This window comes from Podarcis cretensis (assembly GCF_951804945.1).
Source record: "Podarcis cretensis genome assembly, chromosome: 8".
Classification (NCBI taxonomy): Eukaryota; Metazoa; Chordata; class Lepidosauria; order Squamata; family Lacertidae; genus Podarcis; species Podarcis cretensis.
This window is the reverse complement of record NC_137177.1, coordinates 42,889,835-42,912,827: the sequence shown is the minus strand read 5'-3', so window position 1 is coordinate 42,912,827 and position 22,993 is coordinate 42,889,835. Positions and strand designations below refer to the sequence as shown.

Sequence of the window (22,993 nt, the reverse complement as noted above, 5' to 3'; positions counted from 1 at the left end):
CCAACTCTTGGTGCTGCTGCCCCTGCTGAGAAGGAAGCCACAGTTGGATTTGTTATGCCATCCAAACCCAGACTTGTGGTTGGCTTCTCTCAAAACAAACCTTGGTTTTTGCTTGGTTGCTTGGCTGCAAAGAAACAAATCACAAGACAGGGTTTGGATGACATGATAAGTCAGACCATAGTTTGTTATATGGCAGTAGGGGATGAGCTTGGTGCCCAAGATTTCAGATGAATGCACAGCACGCTGCTTGCTCCCATGAAACCATGATTTATTTTAATGATGGCTTAATGTGACGTGTGGACCAGATCACATGATGTCCTTCACACACATTATCCAGCAACCTTCAAGTCCCTCCCTGCATTTTCCTCCCTCAGCTCCTACACCACTCCTTATCTTTGCCTCCAGTCTGACATCACAAGGCCCATAGCAATATGAGAATCTCACAACCCCACTCTGCTATCAATGCTCTCAGCATGCAAATGAGCCACACTTTAAGATAACTAGTGCATTACCAAAGAGGCATGTACTGCTGTATGCATTCCTGGCCTCCCGATGCCAGCATAGTCCATCCCACCTTTGTGGAAGAAACACCATTTCAAATACTTCGCTCTTGTGCTGCCAAACCAAAAGGCAAAATATAAAGCCTAAGCCCCCAACAATGCTACAGACATGGATTAAGGTGAGGATATCCTGGCTCAGAAGGAACCTCTACACTTACGGTTTAATACTGATGAGCTCTCTGAAGTTCTCCACTGCATTGTTACGGATTCGCTTATCAAAGTCGCATTTCTCCTTTGTCCATGTCATCTGGATCCTTTCTGGGACTGCTTCCCCTTCATCTTCCTCATCGGAGTACAGGCTTTCTAACCTTATGATAGAGTGCCTGTCCTTCACCAGCTGAGCCTGGAAGAATAAACATGCAGGTTTATTGTTTTCAGAAGTCAATAGTCTATGGCTCTTCTACTTAATGCTTTTTGAGAGTCAGCAGCTGGAAATGATTGAGGAGGAAAGAGATTTTGAAATGTCTTGGTACAGCACAAGAAGGCAAAGAGCTATCAATGCAACTGTGGCCCAGACCTCAAATTACAGGGGAGATTGCTCTCTCAACTGCTGTTTTTGAAGCTTACAGAAGGGCTAGGATTCTGCTAAAAGTGTGTGTGTGTGTGTGTGTGTGTGTGTGTGTGTAGGTCACATGGATTTCATTAAGGGGACGGGAGGCTACCACATTTCCCACAATCCAAGCTTTGCTATGGCCTTGCAAATGCAACAACATTTGCAGCAGGCTTGTAAACAGCCCCTGGTAAGGCCAGCTTTTGCAGGTCAAGGCTGTGCTTCCAAGTGACCAAGCAGGCAGAAGAAAAAAAGAGCTCTATTGGAACAGACCACTTCCCTAAACAGATGCCTATGGAAAGCACACAAGGAGGGCTAGAGCAAATAAGCTCTCTCCCGCAGTTGTTCCTAGCAACTGGTATTCAGAAGCACTGGAGGTAACATACAGCAGGTTTTAGACATAATTTTATACACCAGTCATGTTCCCACACTCTCAATAGCCCCAAAGGTTGCAATCTTTCTTCACAGAGGAACCGATCCAGCTCCTTGATCATTTGCGCTGCTCTTTTCCTCATCTCTACCAATACCCTTTTTTAGATGTGAGGATCAGAATTGTACACTGTATTCTGAGGGCAGCTACATCATCAATTTGTATAAAGGCATTATGATACTGGCTGATATGCAATTGGCAGTTCTCATTTTTAGTCCCGTTCCTAATGATGTTGCCAACCTCTCCTCTTTCAAGCTACCAAAGGTATATGTGGGCACAATGACAAGTAAAAACATTTGTGGGCTTATACAAGGATTTTGTTTTGGCAAAACCTTCACTTGCATTTAGAAACATGAGAGCACCACTGAAAACCGAGGTGTAGGAGTGAAACTTGTTGCAGGTGTTTGGGCACAAAAGACTAGGTTTTAAGTGCAAACCTCATCTCAATACATGTGCCCAATTCCAATGGGGGGGGGGAATGTGAAACGCATATCTTAAAGCAATCACTTCCTGATTCCCCATTGTCTGAGGTGGGATGGGTGGCAACTGGACAGTGGTGGCATCTCATTTATGGCCCAACCTCCCAAGTGAAGTTTCCCAGAATAGCATTTTTTAAAATAACCCTTTTTTCCAATACGGTGAACATGGCAATTAGAGAAGAAATGGTGAAAGAGGCATCTGCAGATTTTGGGACACTTTCATCAACACTTTACATGATTTGATACTAAAGCAAAACATACCTCTCTTTCTCTTTCTGTTTTGGTCAATCTCATCTGCCTCAGCATCTGAGATCTCTGCTCCATCATCAGAGTCCGTTCGTAAGTGTAGGCGGAGATATCGCTGTTTTGCTACGAAAACAAGAGCGACAGTTTTATAGCTACACACAATGCTTTGTCCCAAACCCCGATCGACCACAGAACAAGATAAACCTCATTACCATTTCCACTACTTCTACTTCAGCCTCTATTCGGAGGTGGTAGAGGAAGGTGGCCAGGTCTTTCTTCATCTGGATGCTGTTGTCATCCATCTGAGCTACAGTGAAAATTCTCATTTTACATTTTCGCCAAACCTGTAGAAGCAGAAAATATATATGTATCTTCTCAAAACTTTCGAACATGTATGCAGAGCCTGTAGAACCTGGTAGTATGCAAGGCTGCACAAACCTTTAAAAAGACAAAACGAAAAAACTGCTCTTTTAAGTTTTATAAATGCAAGGGAAAGGGCCATAGTTCAGTGATACCCAATCTGCTTTGCACACCACACACCCCAGGTTCAATTCTTGGCAACTCCAGGTAGGGCTGGCAGACCCACCTGCCTGAAACCCTGGAGAGCCACTATCAGCCTGCATCAACAATACAAAGCTAGGTGGACCAATGGTCTGATTTATATAAGGAGCTCCCTGTGTTCCTAAGTTACATAGTTGTGTATAAATGTGTGAAGGGCTGTAAGCTTAGTTGTACAGCACATGCCTTGCATGCAAAAAGTCACAGGTATCTCCAGACAGGGCTGCGGAAAGCTCCTTCCTAGAACTCAAGAGTCGAAGCCAACCTTAGTAGTAGAAAATAGTGAGCTAGAGCAACCAATGACCTGACTTGGTATTCAAACAGCTACCTATATTCTGACACTGAGATAGGAAAATAGTGTGCATGACATGTTACGCCAGGATGGGGCTGATGGGAACTGTAGCCCAAAACACCAGGTTGAGAAGTGCTGCATTACATGAACTAAAAAGCAGGTGATTGTCAACATTTGGCGCTCCTAATCGGAGCACCAGGCACCTCCAAATCACCAGCTGAGGTTGTTTGTCTCCTTCCCAAAAGCTGCTGCAACAGTCATGCCAAAATAGCAATGGCAGTTTGAGACCTCAGCAGAAAGAGTTCCTCTTCTTGGAGGGACTTTCTGTGTAACTTCCTGTTTCATGCGACTGTCAGCTCTTAGAGCAGCACCTACAAATGAAGCTACGTAAATTTCAACCATATGGACCGACTGCCAAGATTACTCTTCAAATGTTGCTTGTTTCAAAGGCTACTGCTTCTGTTGATTTATATATGGTTTTCACTATATTTTGTTGAGCATTTTTCTAAAATGGTTTTCGGATATGTACTCTCTTTTAAAAACCTTGTAGATTGCTTGGGTGCTTTCAGGCAGAGCCAGTTATACAAAATAATAAGCTAGTGGTCACATCCGCATCATACATTTAAAGTGCTAGGAAAACACCTTAAACAGTCACAGCTTCCTCCAAAAAATTCTGGAAGGGTGGATGAGAATTGTTAGGAGCCACCATTCCACTGCTAGAGCTATAATTCCTGGAAGTGGTTTCACTATCAATCCCTCTTCACAGGGAACTCGGAAGAACTGTAGCTCTGGGAGGGGAACTGTTAGCACCCTTAACAGACGACAGCTCCCAAAATTATTTGGGGGCTCGTAACTTTTTAAATGTATGGCGTGAACGTGGCTAGTATTCCACAGCTTGGATTGACATACACAAGCAAATGGGTGAGCCCAACCTGTCCATCTAGCTCCTGGCACTCTTACTTTATGCTGTTTGAGCAGAAAAGGAAGCAGCATCAGCATGCCTCCATCATGCACAATCCACCAGACGTCGATGTTCCCTTCATTGTAACGCTCATGATTGCCAGGGTAGAAGGAAACGTTTTTGGGCACCAGCAAGGCAAGGTGGGCTGCAGTTGTACAGCGTACAGTGTCTGGAGGCAAAAGGAATAAAGATGCATTGTAATACAAAGCAAAGAGGATTGTGCGCCACTAACCTGCCTTGCTACTAGTGGGTGGCTTTGGCTGTCCTCTTCCTCCCCCTTAGTCCCAGTGCTGCTCTTGTAGAACTCAACAGGGAGGAGGATGGAAGGAAAACTAGAGACAGTTGGCTCAGCCTCTCATCGGCTGTGGCTCCACCTAATGTTGGCCACTCTGCCTTCCACCCTACCAGATCCAATGGATAGCGGCCACTACTGATGCAAAGCACAGGCAGAGATACACACAATGGCACCAAAGCATGGTGAAAGTCAACACCAGCTGCAATAAATGGGGAAGGGGGAATTCAAAGTGATGCTACCACTCCAGAGGCAGATTTCTTTTTTGGCAACACACCATTCCACCCCAAATTGGGCTTTCTACTATGAGGAACCAATTTTACAGCATTTTTCACACATCAAGAGCAAGAACACCAACCAACATCCTAAGAACTTGCCTATAAAGGTTTTCCAGGCTCTTGAGTCTTCACTTTGCCTCCAGCCATATGGCCACCCCAGGACCACTGTGTTATGCTTCATGCCTCCCAATCCGCACGACTGTATCAAGTGGGAAATGCCATCCCGGACTTTATTAGCTACAACGACTTGGCAAAATCCTTTCACCTTCTCAATCTCGATCATATTCTTGATTGTCTGTAAGACAGCCAACAGGATTAAGATGTCTCCCATTAAGAGGTCATGGGGCAATTAAAAAACATTAGAACATGCAAACAGATTTCTCCACTTGCGCATGTTGACTTGTATTTATGGGAGGTTCCTCCTTACCAAAAGAATAATTAGTACAGGGATTTCCAAGAAATAGATTTATATATGTGGCCATGTTGGCTGAAATAGAGGGATGCCTGTGCAAGATTTCTGAAGGTTGGAAAAATAGTGTCTGTGTCTGCTCTCTACTTACAACTAACAAAAATGGAATAAAATTGATGACAAAGAGAGAATATACAGCATAAATTTTGCAAATAACAAAAAACTGCACAGTACGATACATCTGCATAACTTTTAAGTGTATGCATTTAAATTATTGTTTCTTTATTATTCTCCTCCTCTCACATTCCCAGGGCAGATTATGAAATTTCAACACACAAGAAAACAAATGAAAAAAACTTACAAAAATACATGAAAAAATATGTAGAGCAGCATAACACATGCACACCAGCAAAGACAAAACAGATAAAGTTAACTTTAAAGGTCTGGGGAAAAAATAAGTCTTGCCTTAGAACCAAAATGATGTCAGACCAGCCTTCCTAGGTAGAGCATTCCATAACGGCTGCCACCACTGAGAAAGCTCTTTCCTCAGCAACCTCTCACCATAACTCAAGATGGCAGAGAAACCCAGGAAAAGGTCCCTGATTAAAATATTAGTGTATAAGCAACTCCCGGTTTGTGCAGGGGTTGCATCAGGTAATTGCATGTGTAGGCTCACCCCGCCCCTGCCCCACACCCTTTCGGAGCCAAAAATGGCACATGCTTGGGCAGTCACACGCCAGTCAAATGCATGCAAATGGTCAGTCTGTACTGACAAGCAAACTTAAAGGCCCTGATCTCAAGCCATAAAGTTCAAGACCAGAACTCTAAATGGAACCCAGAAACAAGTCTCATTGACACAACACAATTTCACTTTTTTGGTAGAGAATTAAAAAAAAAATTTAGTATGAAGGACACAGCCTTTGCTGGAAAAAAAAGCCTTGAATAAACAAAACAAAACAACACTGCACTGCACTCAGACATTCTTTAGTCTTTGGTTCAGCTGTAGCCTTAGAAAAAACTGAAAACATTATTGGCTAGAAAACGATTTGCTTGCCTGCCAAGAGGCTTTTTCTGGATGGAGCCTCAGGCCTTAGAAAGCCATATAAACTTTCTTGCCAAATGCTCCATGATACTTACACTTTGTGTTTAGCCTCCCACCACCCCCCCGCCCACCTGTTCAGCCGCCTGTGCTTCTCCATAGCTCTCCAGGAAGTTGCCTTGTATCGCTGTTCCAATGATGGTCAGTCCCTTGCCGGCTTTCAGCTGAGAAGCAAACGTCAACAGTCTGGGGTATTTCACATGCAAATCTTCGTCCAGTTTCAGAAGCACCAGCAGCTGCGGTCTGAAAAGAGAGGGAAAGAAACGGTTTTAGGGCCAGGTTTTTGAATATTAAGCAGCTCTTAAGGAGCACTCTGGCTTGGGAGCATTGAAGAGCTATTTCACCAACTGGCTTTTATATATTCAGACAGCTTTCACCAGGAGACTGGCTCATCAAAAATTCAGTTCACATGAGAAGTTCACATCTAAATCTAAGCCAAACAGGCTGAAGACTGCATACTAAATAAAGCTACCCACCCAGACTTTCGAGGGGCTGACTGGGGTGGAGGATGGGAGACAGCTGGATCATCATATTTATTTGTGCAACATGTGTGACATTTCTATAAAAGAGGACCATACAGCCAGAAAGTATGTAACAATTTGATTTATGACAGGGCTTTTCATATTAGTGTTCCTAGAATGCTGAGGCAATCCTTCATGAGAAGCTCGGTAACAGCAGAAAAACTTGTCTGAAAGACAGTTCCAACACCATTTGTTTCTTCTTCCTCTCTCCAAGGAGCTCAGTGTGGCGTATATGGCTACTTGCTCCCTATTTAGTCTTCTAACAATCCTGTGAGGATGGCTAGGCCCAAGGTCACCCAGTGAGCTTCATTCATGAATGGCTGCCAGGTCCTAGTCCAACACTTTAAGCATTGCTCAACACTGGCTAATTGCTATACCTCTCTCATTATAACTCTTTCCCTGCAATAAGTAGCCTTGGAGGAGTGGAGGGTGTGCACGAGGGTGTGATCTTTAGTTGCATAAACCCAAGAAGGACATTAGATATGGTGACATGGCAGGAGATGGAAGAAGCAACAGAACCTTATGTGAAAATTACAATATCCAAGGCAAGAGGTTCATAGCTTAAAACTGTGCATTGCTGAAATGCTTCATTATGGTTGTCTTCATTTTGGCTCCTACTAGTTCTCTGCAGACAATCTTCCAGCATTTTTGTATTTGGGGGGAAGAATCTGCACATAAGAGCCTCTTCCACACATGTTTTTTAAAGTAAGTAAAAAGTCCTGCATCAAGGGGCTTGCAAAATAAGCATTATTTTGATTTCATGCAAGTTCAGAATCTGGGGAAAACTCAACTCTCCATTTCATTAACTGGGAAGAAACAACAAGAAGTCACCTCCAGTTCTTGGTGTGTGGGGGCCCTTCTTCCAATCTCAGCAGAGCATATCGGGCAGCACTTAGAGACAGGCCCCGGATCCCATCACCCCATTCCTTCTCCGCCCTGTAAAGCACAATTTCAAAATTAAGCCAACTTATTTTTAAAAAAATAAAATTTACTGAGGTTTTAAAGGTTACAGATAAAACAAAAAAACACCAAATTAAACAAAAAACAAAACAATGTATCACATTAAAAAAAGAATACCATACAAATAAAAAAAGAAAAAAAAAGATTAAGAAAAAAGGAAAAACAAAAGCAAGAAACACATCAAACCTTCAAATAATGTATCTTTCATTTGCTTGTTTCCTTGACCTCCTCCCACCTCCCTTTTTTGTATTCTAATTCAGTTAAATATTTCAGCAAATCCTTTCCCTCTTTATTTTGTCCTTATAATCTATCTTAATGTACTGTAATTTTGCATTCTCTTCTTTCGCCAATTAACAATTCGTTTTCGCTTTTTTTTTTAATCTTATTTCTCCTTAAAATTAATATATCTATTTGAACTTAAACTCTTAAAACATTTCCACTAGGGTCATAAAAATTTCATTCCACGATTTTTCTCTCCCTCATTAAATTTTTGCAAAATTTCCAAATATAAACTTTAAATTCCCAATCTTCTTCCACTGTCTCCTCTCCCTGGTCTCGGCCTCTGCCGTCCCTTCTGTCAACTCCAAACAGTCCATCAACCTGGAGATCTTATATCCAAGGCTCTTAACTCTTCTTCACGTCCCTTCTGCCGATCTTCTTCATAATTTTTAGTGCTACAAAGCAGATCTCGGGGGAGCTCCATCCCAACAATGCCTTTATTCCTTCTTGACAGGACAGCCAGATTTCCATAGTTAAAACTAGGATCCATAAAGCATTCCAAATCTTGTTTCAAAATTCCTCCAAATCCAAAGGCCCCAAAAGCTCCAATCTCCTCCTAACGCTTCAAAATTAAGCCAACTTAGGGCACGACTCCTTTTCCAGAAAAAACTGTATTTAGATCACTTATTTGTTGTCTCACAGTATAAATGGACTTCCCATGACTATAATAATTTAATAATAATTTATTATTTATACCCCGCCCATCTGGCTGGGCTTCCTTAGCTAGACCTCGATAGTCTATGCGTTTGTTACCCTTGTATCTCACTCTTCCTTTGGAAATCATAGAACAGTTTACATAAAGTTCCCAGAGTTCTCCCTATATAACAGGGAGTATTCCTTACTGTTTGGCCACACAGACAATGACTTCTAGGTGGTGGCAATTCAACACTATGTTTGAAGGGCCACATGCTCCCCTTCCTACCATACTAACACTGGCCAGGTTTAGAACCACTTAGAGAGGACAATGCAACAGTAGATATTTCTAGAACATTCACTGGACTATGTGCTTTCAAAGGGTGGGTTCATCCACACTTCCACTTGCCCACTGTTTCCCCAAGGGGTAACCCACTGTTTATCGCTGAATCGGAGCAAAAATCAATTGGCTTTTCTCTGGATTGACGTTTGCTCTGATTTCACACTAAAGAGCAGGTTTTCCAGGGGAAAGCAGCAGGGCAAAGACAAAACCCCTTGGACCCATGCCTAGAAAGCACAGGGCAAGGAGAAAAACCACTCAGTTTTCTAGGCTTGGGACAAGCAGAAGTGTGGACAAGCCCAAAGTTATTTGTTTGCCCAAAGACTTCCACAATGATATTTCCTCTCCTCTGCTCCCACTAGTTCAAGAACTGTCCCTGTGGAGCAGATTTTGGGGGGAGGGGGAAGCTCTGTTGTGCAAGTAGAAAACCTTGCGTGAATAGAACAACTTTGTTGGACACAACCCTTAACAATTCAGAAATTAAATGACAGAATTAAGCATCCTTTGGAAGATCCAATTCAGGGCTTCCCAGGGTATAGCTCCTGTTAAAGGGATAGCTCTGTGTGCATTCATACACCCACACCCAGCAATCACATTATCATGTTATTTTGATCAGAAGCTACTTACCCCTGGTATTCAATGTACTTGTAAATCATGCCTGCAATGAGCATTGCCACTAAAGCATAATACCAGGAGGAGATGAACATCAGCGCAAGGCAGATACTCATGCCTAAAAAGGACAAGGCCCTGAAGGAAACAAAACTCAAATGTTAGCACATATTTAGAGCTGGTTCAAACATGCATGGGCATTCCTTGATTTCTTTACCCTTGGGTGACTGGAGGCTGAATGTGCAGATTCCACTGAACAGGACTGTGTTGGAGGTGATCCTGGAACTCTTATCTGTAATGTTTATGTATCAGTGATGGCTCATTCACACATGCAGATCATCACCTGATGTTGCGTTGTCATCACGCAAAGGGCACATGTGTGTAAATGGTGGGCTGAAAAGCATTTCCAAAACTCTTAGCTTTCTGCTTTTAGCTTTTCACAGACTCTCAAGTACCCTAACCCTTAATGAGGAGGGGTCAAATGGACATATGAATAAGCTTGTGAGACACACTCTCTCTTTCTCAACTTACCAGTGGTAGTACTTAAATCTGGGCCTCCAGTTTGGAGTTCTTAGGAGTGTTTGCACCGCACAGGCTAAGTTGACAAACAAATAACACATCAAGAAAAACCTAGTTGAGGGAGGAAACAGAGAAAAACACATCACACTTAGGTCTGGGCCCACTGTAAAGAACAAAGCACAAAATTCACAACTAACATAATGAAGACCGGTGTGAGGAAATGGAGGGGTTTTAAATTAACACAACCAATTTAAATTGCTTTTAAATTTCTAAAATTTCCAATATTTAGGGAGAAACTTTAGTGATACAGTACTGTTGTAAGTCTGTAGGATACGCATGTCTTGAGGTTTCGATTTGGATATATCCAGGTTCAAATTCTTTCTTGGGTATGGATGGCCTTAGACAACCCCTCACACATGTTCCAAAGCTAAAATCCTGAATTGAACCCACTGGGAGAAGAGAGTGATACAAATTTATATCAAAGACAGTCTCTCTCTCTCTCTCTCTCTCTCTCTCTCTCTCTCTCCCCCTCCCTCCCTCCCTCCTAATTACCCAGGCCTTGGCCCAGTCAACATATGGCAGCTACCAGCTCTAGCTCTAGCCCTAGAGTTCAAGGGAATTTGTAGGCCTTGGCACATGTGTATTGTTGCACTGGCCAGAAGTGTAAGCCAGGAATTCCCAATTTCAAATCTCACCTATACAGGTGGCCCTTAGGGCAGACTACTGTTCTCTCATTTGCACCTCTACTCCCCTACTGAATCTATGATACTGACCTATGTTGCAAGACATGCAAAACACTACAGACACTTAGAAAGTGCTATCAAAATGTTTTATATTATTACACCTAGAAGGAGTTGAAAGGATGTCGTGTGGAACTTTTTTTTATCCCTGGTGACATGCTGACATCCATTAGAGTCAGGCCTGTACAACATGTGAGCCACCAAGCCAAACATCAAGCCACCTGCCCTGGTATTCTTGGTGCTGCAAATCAGATGAGGCTGCCTGTCAGCTGACAAGCCACTATACATGGCAGGTGGGTTTGGTTCAGCACTGTAGGTCATAAGCTGTGCAGGCCTGGACTACAATATTATCAGTGTTGTCGCTTCCTAACCCAGAATAGGAAGAAGCATTTGAGTGATGAAAATTCAGATCCTGTTGTCCTGTGCACATTGTTCAATCCTGGCCTGAACTACCTAGCATCAGGGTTTGACTCTCTCAACTTGGATTTGGCCTCATTGATCCATAAATTGCCATGGCAGCTGGGCTCCGTGGCATTTTACCCCTGAACTTGAACTGAACACCTCCCAATCCTTTTGTTTAACTGTGACAAACTGGAGCCACCACTAAGTGGCGCTGGAGGCTTACATTCTACAGCTGACCGCTGAAAGCAGAGAAGCATAGAATTGCCATCCTGTTTCATGCTGCAATAGTTTTCCAAAAAGACACATAAACTGTGTTCCTGGGAACTTGTTTTCTCTGAAATAAGCTTGTTCATAACTATCCACCTTCCTCTGCAGTGCACAGCCAGCATGTATTACTGGGTACACTCTTAGTACATACACAACTCTATAGCTCAATGGGCCAGGTCAGCAGTCTCCACAAAATCAACTGTGCACTTTAGCACAATTTCCAGAATTGCCTGTGGTATGCAAGGTTTCCTGGGCAGACAAGTCTATGAGGAAAAGCAAAGCTGAAGTATAATGGCACCTCCTACTTCACCAAGACTCACAGGCAATCAAAGTGTGGAGCAGATTTTCAGCTAGTTTCAGCTAGTTCATGGCTACAGGGTGCAAAATCACTGGTGTGTTTCTTCCTGGCTCCTCCTAGCTACCAGCTACCATCTTTAATTCCCCATAATGTCCCTAGTTATGACACAGTATCATTCCAAGGGGCATTTTAGTGGATTAAAAAAGTTACAACCATTAGCCACAGCAAAGAACCAGGAGGTCTTAGTGACTTTTGTGATCCTTGTCTTCAAATTTCATCCCCACTAAAATTTGGTTTTGAAAAAACCTTTAACACAGCTGGTCTGCTTCTATTAAGTGCTGCTAATACAAAACCTATCTTATGGCAGTAAAACTTCTGGGGGTAAAACTCACATAGAAAGAATCGGGGCCACCATGTCAAGGGATGCGATAAGAATGCCAAGTTCTGCGATCAGCGCAGTGAGCAGAAGGGCCCAGGTTGGCTCACCATTTGCCTTCCCATGGCCAAACACCTGTAAAAAGAGATTGCAGAACAAAATGAGTTTGCAGTGCCTCATTTAAGTTTTGAACAGTTTATAGAAAGCATCTAAAGCTTGTGCTGGAAGTGAGGCAGGTGGGAGAGAGAGTGTAGTACTTTCCAGGCATTTATTTGTGAAGAATCAAAATATGTATTACAGCTCCAAGGGGAGGCATCTCAGCCTTTCCCCACCCAAAAAACATTCATTAGAACATCTGTAGGGAGCCCTCACATGCACAAGAGATAAGATTATTATTATTAATAATAATAATTTATTTCTACCCAGCCACTCTGCGCAGCTTCCAACAACAAAAGTGAATGCCTGAAACAGGCTAGCTCTCTGATAGCTACCAGTTTTCCACTGCTCAGTATATATGACTATCATAAGCTCACTAATAATTTTATTATTAGTAGTAGTATTTTCCCTCTAGGTTCTTCACCCCCACCCCACTAGAGTTCCCTCCTTGGGTTTATTTTTAATTAGGAGTAAAAGCTTGCTTTCTTAAAAGACATGGAATCTAGCTTTCTCAGTCAAAGAGTCAGCTTCCTGTTAGGACCCTATTTATGCCTCAGGGGGCACACCAAGCTCCCAGATTCATAAGCCTCTTTTCCAGGAACTTGCTTGGCGCAACATGTACCAACCCATAAGAAAGGAATGATGTTGTCCTTGGCAATTGCTTGAAGCAGCCGCGGGGCACCAGTGAGGCTCTGCAAACCCGCTCCACAAGTAGAGAAAAACGAGCCTATCACAATGACCCACGGCGAGGGCCACGCAAGGGTGCCCACCACTAAGTTCCTGTTCACGGCATCACCATATCTGCAGAAAAGATGGGAACGAGTCGATTGAAAAGAAGCCTTGGATTTCATTAAATGGTGAAAAGTATTTTCTCATGGAAATTTCAATATTTAGTTCCCAAAATGAGTTACTGTTCATGCAAGGAATTTAAATTTAATGCTTTAAATATTAGGGCATAATGAAATGGTTACCAACAGTTACTTGCTATAGGTCTTTAAGTAGAATTTGGACAGCCATCTGCTGGAGACCTTCAAGCTTTGAATGTCCTGCATCTAGCAGGGGGTTGGACCATATGGCCCTCAACATACCCACACCCACCCCTACCTGATTCTTAAGTACACAGGAAACTTCAGATATAGCCCCGGATCCTAAAACTGAAATAGCTTAATGATCCTAACTCAATGATGAGACACAAAAATAACTGGGGGATCAGTGTGGATATACAAAATGATATACAAAGATGGTCTTTGACTTGGTGGCTCACATCTCTAACTGGAGATGCAATTTCAGATGCAAAAGTAGCTGGCTACAAAATGTCTGTTATTTTTGACTGCAGATGCCATGCAATCCCTTCCCACGACAGTGTCCCCGTTAACACACAATGCTAAGCCAAACAATGACTTATCACAAACAAAAAAATGGCGAGATCACAGCCATTTTGCAATATGCTGAAGAGAAAGGTAATTTCACACAGCAAAAATGAGAGGCAAAGCCATGATTTTGACCACATCGTTTTACACATGAAAGTAAAGCAGAAATTTAATGGTTACTTACTTATCTCTAAGAACAACCCCTTCAATGCAAGCACCAAACAGCAGCACACAGCTGAAATCTGAAGGTGCACATTCCATTAAAGAAACCAGCCTGATTTCTGACAGTGTCGGTAAGACGCAACACATCCCTATAACTATAATACTTGCCATAAAAATCCTTATATATTCCTATAGAGTTGGGGTGGGGAACCTGTGGCCCTCTAGATGCTGTTGGACTCCCACACCCATCACACCCAGCCAGCATGGGCCAGTGCCACTCAAACTGCATAATGTTGCACTGCATGAGTAAATCAGAAGTGTGAAACCTTTGGCCTGCGGGTCAATCTCAGCCCACCAGAATGTCAAATTAGGCCTGTGAATCTATTTCCTCAAATCTACGTCTACCTGTTTATCAGTTCGTGTCACTGGGTGACATTAACTGATGGGCATGGTGATGGGCAGGGTTCAATCCTGCTGGATGCTACTTCACCAGTGCATGTCCTTCAGAGAACATGCTGACGAAGCACCCCTCCCCCCCCCCCACACCAGTCAACTGTAATGTGCAAGTGGGACCACCCACCTATCAGTCACTTGGCATCAAAATGACACCAGAAGATTGAAAAGTGTCAAAATTGGCCTGCAGGTTGGATGGGTGAGATAAAGATCTGACCTGACAATCCAAAAAGGTTCTCTATCCCTGGTCTAAAAAAAAAGGGGGGGGAGTGACTTGTAGATGGGACCAGTTACTAAAATGACACTTAGACGGAAATAAGTGTTAGGTTGGAACATAGGGATAATAGATGTCCAAATATGCAGTGTTAGGATAACAGCTAGGGCCAGAGGCAGCTGTATTAGTGTAGAATCCTGAAACATTGGAAACTATTATATAAGAAAATGTTACTCGATTCCTCACTTAAATAGGAAGTGGACCACTCCAGTGTGAAGCAGAGCTGGGGTTGAGTGGGCATACAAAGGGAGAGTCCTACTGCTTCCTCCAAGTCAGTTGGTGGTGGCAGCAGGAACCTAAGGGAAGTGTGGACCCAGTGGAGTATCTGTGAGGGCCTACCCTTAGGGACAACCTAAGGACAGGCCCTTGCAAAAAAACTGCAGCAACATCACAATGGACAAACAGTTTGACCTAGTATGGGGCAGCTTATGTATTAGAACCACCACAATCTTTTTTTTTTTTTTTTTTAAGGATACAGACTAGAGACGTAGTTATAATAGCTAGGATAGTTCCAACAGGAATAGACTTCTGGGCATCTTTGAGGTCTCCAGATCGGTTTGAGCCAGCCATGATCCCTTAAAAGAAAAGCAAGAATGTAGGAATGAGAAGCACTTCTCCCACACACAGAGTTCCAAAGTGCCCAGAGGTATAAAAAATCTGCCCGTCTCCGTATTCTCACCTGTCACTGATGGGAAGAAGATGCCAACGAGCACTGTGAAGGAAGTTGCTATGTCTGCATAAACGTAAAGGTGAAGGTTGCTCTTATGTCCAGCCACATCAACAGATGGGCGACCAGCTTTCTCCAGAATCTCACCTTTCTCCAAGTAATTACTCCAGATGTTATCTGGGGTGGGGGAGCAAAGGAGCACAGAGTGAACAAATAACTTACTGAATGAAACATCTGCCCACTTTCTTTGTTAGGCACAAGGAAAATGTTACCAGAGGATTATTTTTTAGCAAGTCCAAGAAATATCGTATCAGGTATCCTATTGTTCAGGAGTATCTCTCTCCTCTCTCATACACACATAGTCATGGGGGGAAAAGTGTACCACCCTCTTTGAATTCTGTGGTTTTACATATGAAGACATAATAACAATCATCAGTTCCTTAGCAGGTCTTAAAATTAGGTAAATACAACCTCAGATGAACAACAGCACATGACATATTACACCGTGTCATGATTTAACATTGACTCGGGGGGGGGGGCGGGCTGGCGGGCACAAGCTTACCCAGGTTCTGCATCTAAAGCAAGTGGGTTCTACAACTTGTATAAATCATATAGTTTTTCCTTCTGTAGCTAGGAAAAGCAAAGAGCTTCTCAGGAGGACCCCATATCTCCACACTATGACCAATGGAGAACTCATTCAGAACTCTTTCTACACGCTAAGCAGTTAAGAATTTAGTGTCTAGAATTTCTTTTTTAAATCCAAAAGAAGGAATATTTTTAGGATGGTTAATTCTGTACCTGATCCTAAGTACAAAGCAGTGTGCTGCAAACATTCAGGTGTGTCACATCACTGACTTTAAGCTCCTATTTTAAGCCCACATTTTCAGTGTAGCTTCTGCCATACCCTTTAGTCCTCTGTACTATTTTAATGAAACCTAAGCATGTTTAACTGAAGGAAACACACTTTCTTCCCCTTTTTACTCTCCCTTCCCCATTCCTCCATAGTCTCTCCTGTGTTGAATTTCAGGTTGCAAGCGCCTTTGTAAAGCACAATGCACACTGCTTGAGAAACAGAAATAATTAGAAAGGAAGGAAGCAGCCTTATGCAGAATCAGATCACCAGTCCATCTAACTCAGTGTAGTGTCACACTAACTGGCAGTGGCTCTCCAGGGTTTCAGATAGGGTATTTCCTTTCCTATAAATGCTAGGGGATTGACACTGGGACTTCCTGAATGCAAAACGTGCTTCACCAAGGCCTTTGCTCATAACCAGTGCCAGTGCCATCATTATGCCAACTAGGCAGCCACCTAGGGCACAGATCTCACAGGGGCGCATGACTGACCTCTGAATGGCACAGTTTTATAGGGATTCCTTTTTGTTATATCTTATATGTTTCTGATAATATTTCACTTTTATTTTGTATTTTGAATGCAGTTTCTCAAAGTTCAAACTTATAAAAAACTCACATATGCTCAACAATGTTGCAAAAGAGGCTAGTTGGCTTGGCAACTATATCAACTGAACAAGCTCAAGCATCAGCACTTGACCTAGAGGAATTGGTGACAAATTTTGCAAAGGAAAAGATTTTGATGTGCCTGGAATGGAAACTTTGAAGAGACTTACATTTTAACATCAGAATTCGCAAGATTATTTAAAACAATTTGTGTGCTAAAACATTTTCTTTTGTATTTGAGAAAGACTGTCAAAGATTGTTGCGTAACTTTTTATTGCAATTTAAAATAAATTTAGCAATTAGGTTTTGGGCTTTCCATTTTTCCTACAAACCATCTGTTTTTGGAAAACTGAGGTTAGAATTGGGGAGGGGGGAGTGCAAGTAGTTAGCCTTGCCAAGGGTGCATAATATCCGGGCACTGGAACTGGGCATGTTCCAATAACAGTGGAGAATCACACGGTAATATTTTTGCCTCTACCTTTCAAAATGCCACTAGCAGCTCCAGGAATCCCTACAATCTCAGTAACATTGTTGAACTGGAAATACTCATCACAGAATCCAGAGGTTATATTGAAGCCTGGGCAGAAGAGTTCCGTCAACTGGGAGGGCACAGTGACGTTGCCAACGACTGTAGTTTTGGCACAAACATCAAACTGGTCCCTTGAAAGAGTCCTGTTGCCTAACATGCAAACTCTGGAAACACACAAAGGTTTGCAGATTTGTTATACATACACTTCATAGATTTCTTGCAAATCCACAAAAAAACCCTCTCCCCTGAAGTCCATAAAAAAGCAGCAGAAAATAGATCACTTTTAAAATGTAGGAATACAACAAGAGCTTTGCTGGATCAGACCAAAAGTCTACCACCTCCTCAAGCATCCTGCTTCCCAGTCACCGATCAGATGCTCCCAGGAAGCCCAAGAGGCGGCCATGATGGAGCCAGCCCTTTCTGGCTATTGCTCCCCAGCAACTAGTATTTGGTGACCTCTGAACCTTAAGTTTTGACAAAGCTATTATGATTTGTAGCCTTATTCTCCATGACTCTGCCTAATCTTCTTTAAACTCATCTAAGCTAGTGGTCATCAGCATACTTTATGACACCAAATTCCATAAATTCAGTTTGTGTTATATGAAGTAGGTAGGTGATTGACTGATTAATCTTGTGCTGATCAGTGCAAGTATTAGGAATGCACATTAATTCTACAAAACACTACCATTTCTTTTCTCTGTCATCTTTTTTTCTTTTATACTACAGAAAACTACCCTCAAGGATTTTAGTCTTTCCATGCAGAGAAAAATGCAACCTAAACATTTGAAGGACCCTTTTCTGCACTTTTCCTTTGCTCTAAAAAGACACCAAAGGTCTTCTTTTCTTTTAAATGCTCATTATCTCTTGCTCTTCCCTATGTTCCTTCCCTAAACTTGCATTTCTCCCCCCCCCCCCCTTAAAGTTAATCTAGAGGTGGGAAAACTTCTCTCTCCATTGAGGGCCAACATTTGTATTTTCATCCTTATTTCTCAGATGTGTGGACTGGATTGGAAGGGGCAGTATTTCATTTGATAAAAATAAATTTATGCAGGTTCCCCTCTTTACCCAGCTGTATGGGCTTGGGGGGGGGGGAAGCCCCATCTCCCAACCCAACAGCTAGGATTTTTTTCTTTTCATTGATAGCACTATTGTAAGGAGATTTCAAACAACTCTGTTTCAGTTGTTGGCATTTACTTACGGAAAAACGGGTGGCTCAAAGATGGATTTGATTGCTCCAGCATAGATGGACAAGATGGATATTATGACACAAGCCAAAAACAGAGATGCAAATTTGTTGACATATTTCACGCCTACAAAGACCACCACAGCCATGAATGTGAGGAACAAGGTCCCATACACTCGCATGTTATTCAGCGTGGCGTTGGAAGTGTCGTGGGCCCCAGTTGGATGGAAAATGGCCGCTTGAGGAGCAATGTATGTCTGAAACAGTTAGAACACAGTGTCCACAAGAAAAAGAAAGCAATTTATGATGTCCTTAGGTTCAACAGGACATCCCTGGCAAAACATATATTCAAACTAAACCAAATTTATGTCTTGCGTAGCCAATGATCATAAACAAACAAACAAACAATTTTTAATCAATTTTGCAAGATTCCAGCATGTAATAAGTCTTCACAGTGGTGCCTTCCGAAGTTTAAGGAAGTTCTGAAGGCTTAACTCTGCTCAGTGGCTTTCAGAGAGTAATCTCTCTTGCAGATTTTGTGCTGTGGGGGTCCATGGATTTTAATGCTGCTTTACTACTTTAATTTATGGAATTGTTTTTGCTTCTGTTTTCATTCTTTATTTTTTATATCGTAACGTAGCAAAACAATTTTAGATGATGTGAAATCTGTATTGTGAATATAATTTCTCAAAAAGCAGGATATACATTTAATAAATATCATATTTTTCGCTCTATAGGACACACCCGACTATAGGACGCACCTTGCTTTAGAGGGGGAGAAGAAAAAAACAAAAAAAAACCTCTCTGCTCAGTGCCCCTTCAGTGAAGCGGCAGGAGAAACGGAGCCCCTTCCATTTCTTCGGGTTCCTTTTGCTGAACCCGAAGCTTGCGGAGCGCAGCTGGAACTTGCACTGCACTCCGAAGGCTTCAGGCAGCTATCCTTGAAGCCTGGGGAGCGAGAGGGGTCGATGCGCACTCTCGCTTTCCAGGCTTCAGCGAAAGCAATGCGAAGCCTCCGGAGTGCAGAGGAAGCACTCCCTCTGCGCTTCGGAGGCTTTGCGTTGCTATCGCTGAAGCCAAGGAGCCTGCATTCGCTCCATAGGACGCACACACATTTCCCCTTAATTTTTGGAGGGGAAAAAGTGCATCCTATAGAGCAAAAAATATGGTAAGTAGATGAAATACTCTTAAGGTATTATTTTAAGGCTCTCTGGAACTGTGAGCAAGGCAAGCAAGGCACTGGGCTTTGTTAAGGAGGCAGGAGGGCTAGAGCCCTTGTGACTCCTCAAAGCTGGGTAAGAATCCCTGTGGGGGGGGGAGTTCTGGAGGGTCCTGACTTTACGCATTTTTGTGTCTACATGTGAACTCCTGGAACTGAACCCTTGTGTAAGATGAAATTTGACTGTAATTCTAATATGTTTCATCTTTTCCTGAAATGTATTTGTCACTACTTACTAGTAAAATTTCAATGGCACCAAGGATGTACATAGCGCCTGCGAATGTTGTCCCCAAGTAAAAGCACAGTCCCACTGCACCACCAAATTCAGGGCCCAATGATCTTGAGATCATGAAGTATGAACCGCCAGCTATAAAGAGAGAGAAATGTTTTCTGTAGGATTACACAAAGAGCAATTGTAAGCTAGATGTCCAAAAAGAAGAATCAGAAGAAAAAGTTGCTTTATGTAAATTAGGTACAATTTTTTTCTATGCTTATTGAAAACAGGCATCATTTTTATAACTAACAATAGCTCTGCTGTTAAATGAACTCAGTGAATACAGAATGTTTCAGAACTTGGCTCAAATAAGTTTTGCTCTTTCGTTTCCCAAACAGAAAATTTTGCACCTGAAATACTAACAAATTTATTATGGCATAAGCAAATGTTTCTCAAACTTGGGTCCCCAGTTGGTGTAAGAAGTGGAAAGAAAATAGAGGTTAGTATGCAAACTAAAAAAAAAAAAAGCTCTCAAACTGCAGTGCCTTCTTATTTGAAATATTGCTTTCATAACCACAAGGGAAATGATCTTTTCCATAAAAATGAAAACAGGCCCATGGGATTCTAGAAGCAACCGGTCACCATTGGGATTGTGTGTACACATGCATATGCACACATGTCCCCAGTGCAGAACAGCATTCCCAGTACAGCAAAGTGTATAAATCTATTAGCACCAAGTTCATTCGGTTAAAAGGGAAAGGAGGAAAAAGAGAATTCAGCCATCCAAACCATGCCAAACCTAACAGCTTACATTTCCTTTCGCTCACAACGTAACCAGGCAAAAGATATCACCATAGCCAATTTTCCATCTTGCTGAATGTCATGACAGAGAGTGCTAGGCATACTCATTCATTTTGGCTTAAGTGTGAATTCCATGCAAACTGGTGCAATGAACAGAGGCCAAACCTTATAGATTACATTCAGGATCAATGTACAAGAGAAGCCAAACTATTAAGCTTGAAAGGATATATGCTTCCTGTACTCATCTACTTGGTACACGGATTCCAAGTGGTTTAAAACAGCATCTACAATGGTTAAGTTACACAGTACCTGGAACAACACCATTTGTTGCAATAGCACTCATCGATATGGCTGTCAGCATAGTCTGTGAATAGGGGAAAAATGGATGTTTACAAGTAACCTTTGCAAGGAAGACTACAGCTGCTCCACTATGCTACCCTTCCTCCACCTGTTGCTCTTCAGATATTTTGAACTACAACTCCCATCATCCCTGATCACTAACCAAATGGTTGAGAGCACAACAGGCTGCACTATGAAGGTAGAAACCACCAAGTCTGAAAACACAACACGTTTTGGTGAATTCCCAAAGCCCCTCTCTACTCTCTTTCCTTCTTCGTGTGAATAAGGTGTGAAGAGGACTTTTTAATTTTATTTATTATTACATTTATATCCCACCTTTTCTCCAAGAAGCTCAAGGTAGCACACACCTTTCTCCCCATCTCCTAATTTTATTCTCACAACAAACTTGTGAGGTAGGTTAGACCGAGAGATAGTGACTGGCCCAAGGTCACCTTCATGGATGTGTGAGGATTTGAACTGTGGTCTCCCAAATCCTAGTCCAGCACTCTAACCCCTACTCCACACTGGTTTGGTTTGTTGCCTTTCAGCTGCCTGGCCACTATTACAAAGTGGAGATAATGCACAAACTTTTACAAGGTTTTTATTTTTCCCAAGGCTTTTGTAGTGGACAGCAGTGTGCTAGACTTTTGTCATTATCGTTCTCCTTTCTGTGTTCTGTAGCCCAAGTATTAGATTTATAGTGCTCTCAGTGAACTATAGTGCCCTGAAAGACAAGTCTCTTCTGGCAATTTAGACAGTGGGAAAGACAAAAAGGAAAGGGGTCGCACAAGAGAGACACACAAGCAAAATAAATGGCCAAGTCGGTTGAGGCACTGAGGTACCCAAGCAAGGTAAGTGGGCAGACATTCCCCCAACTAAACACCCACTGTTTTCTACCTTTTGGGAAATAATACGGATATTACATGATTGGGCAAGGAGTCTTATTATGCAAAAGGAGGCAGGCAGGCAGGCATCTTGAAGAGAAGAGCTTTGCAACAGAGTCATGTACTCACACAGCAGCAGCAGATTAAGACAATCAGGAAGGACTGCAGAACACCAGCCGTTCCCACCATCCATGTCAACCGCAGGAAGAGAATGACCCCAAATATATTCTGCATACATGGCAGGTAAACACCCATCAAGGTGCCCATGCTGGGTGACTGAAAAAGACACGAGATATGTAAATCAAGCCTCATTCCACGGTGAGTAATTCAGTAGTATTGCATGTACTGGTTATTGGCATTGATCCAGGGATGTCAATTTGGCATCTGTGAGCATTAGTGTGGCTGGAAGTACCTCCTATGGTGCCTAAAAAGGTCTTAATAAGCATCCATCAAAAAAAAACACAAGGATTGCTCTTTCTGCCCATTCCCTGTTTGCACTGGCTCAGCCTTTCTGACATTAAACGTGACTTTCCTACATAAAATGTGCCACCTCAGAGATCCTTGCATTTCACTGGGTGCCGGAATTGGACAATCTCCCTCTGTTCTGTTCTGAACAGTTGCAAATAGCTTCTCTCTTGTAGGAAAGTGCAGTGGGTGGCTCAGGTACTTGCCCTCTCCGTTTAAGTTGTGGGTCTACTGTATATGAAACAACCTGAATTTACTTGAATTTGATTACTGAACAAAAGTATAATAATCAAAGTTGTTCATTCTGGGTTTTGGCCAAAAGGATCCTGCTATGTCTTACAAACACTAAACACACAATAGAACTTGTGTCTAGGGTCTAAACTGCAGCACAGCTTCTAGTTTTCAAAAGACTGCTTTTCCCTTCCAAACCTACCTGCTGGCCAAGGACTTCAATGAGAATCCTGCTACCTTTAGAGGTTAGATATGTGTCAACCCTAAAACAGTGCCTTGTCAGTGGTGGTGCCCCCAGGCTTTGGCATTCTCTTCTGAGAAATGTTTACCTCCTAGAAATGTTACTGGGCAGCCACCTTCCCTCCATCTCAGCACCAAGTTTAAGAACTTGAGCATTCAGAGAGAGAAGAGTAGGGAAGTTTTAAGGTGCTGTTGGGATTATAGCTGTTTTTCTTTTAGAATGAAGTCTGCATTTTTAGTGTTTTAATTAACTA

At 42.5% G+C, this 22,993-nt stretch overlaps 1 protein-coding gene across 2 annotated transcripts in view; it reads right to left on the bottom strand.

Moving 5' to 3' along the window:
• Positions 1-22,993, bottom strand: part of SLC12A4 (solute carrier family 12 member 4) — a 63,673-nt gene that overhangs the window by 5,004 nt on the left and 35,676 nt on the right. For both annotated transcript variants that reach the window (XM_079989325.1, XM_079989326.1), the window contains 19 exons: positions 21,933-22,079; positions 20,890-20,944; positions 19,802-19,932; positions 18,362-18,603; positions 17,113-17,327; positions 15,193-15,357; positions 14,990-15,088; positions 13,809-13,866; positions 12,881-13,055; positions 12,115-12,233; positions 10,028-10,126; positions 9,515-9,634; positions 7,507-7,611; positions 6,229-6,397; positions 4,746-4,941; positions 4,076-4,245; positions 2,478-2,609; positions 2,281-2,388; positions 719-903 (listed from right to left, as the gene is read on the bottom strand). In XM_079989325.1, coding sequence (XP_079845451.1) covers positions 719-903; positions 2,281-2,388; positions 2,478-2,609; positions 4,076-4,245; positions 4,746-4,941; positions 6,229-6,397; positions 7,507-7,611; positions 9,515-9,634; positions 10,028-10,126; positions 12,115-12,233; positions 12,881-13,055; positions 13,809-13,866; positions 14,990-15,088; positions 15,193-15,357; positions 17,113-17,327; positions 18,362-18,603; positions 19,802-19,932; positions 20,890-20,944; positions 21,933-22,079 — 2,690 coding nt within the window. The remainder of the gene's footprint in view (positions 1-718; positions 904-2,280; positions 2,389-2,477; positions 2,610-4,075; positions 4,246-4,745; positions 4,942-6,228; positions 6,398-7,506; positions 7,612-9,514; positions 9,635-10,027; positions 10,127-12,114; positions 12,234-12,880; positions 13,056-13,808; positions 13,867-14,989; positions 15,089-15,192; positions 15,358-17,112; positions 17,328-18,361; positions 18,604-19,801; positions 19,933-20,889; positions 20,945-21,932; positions 22,080-22,993) is intronic.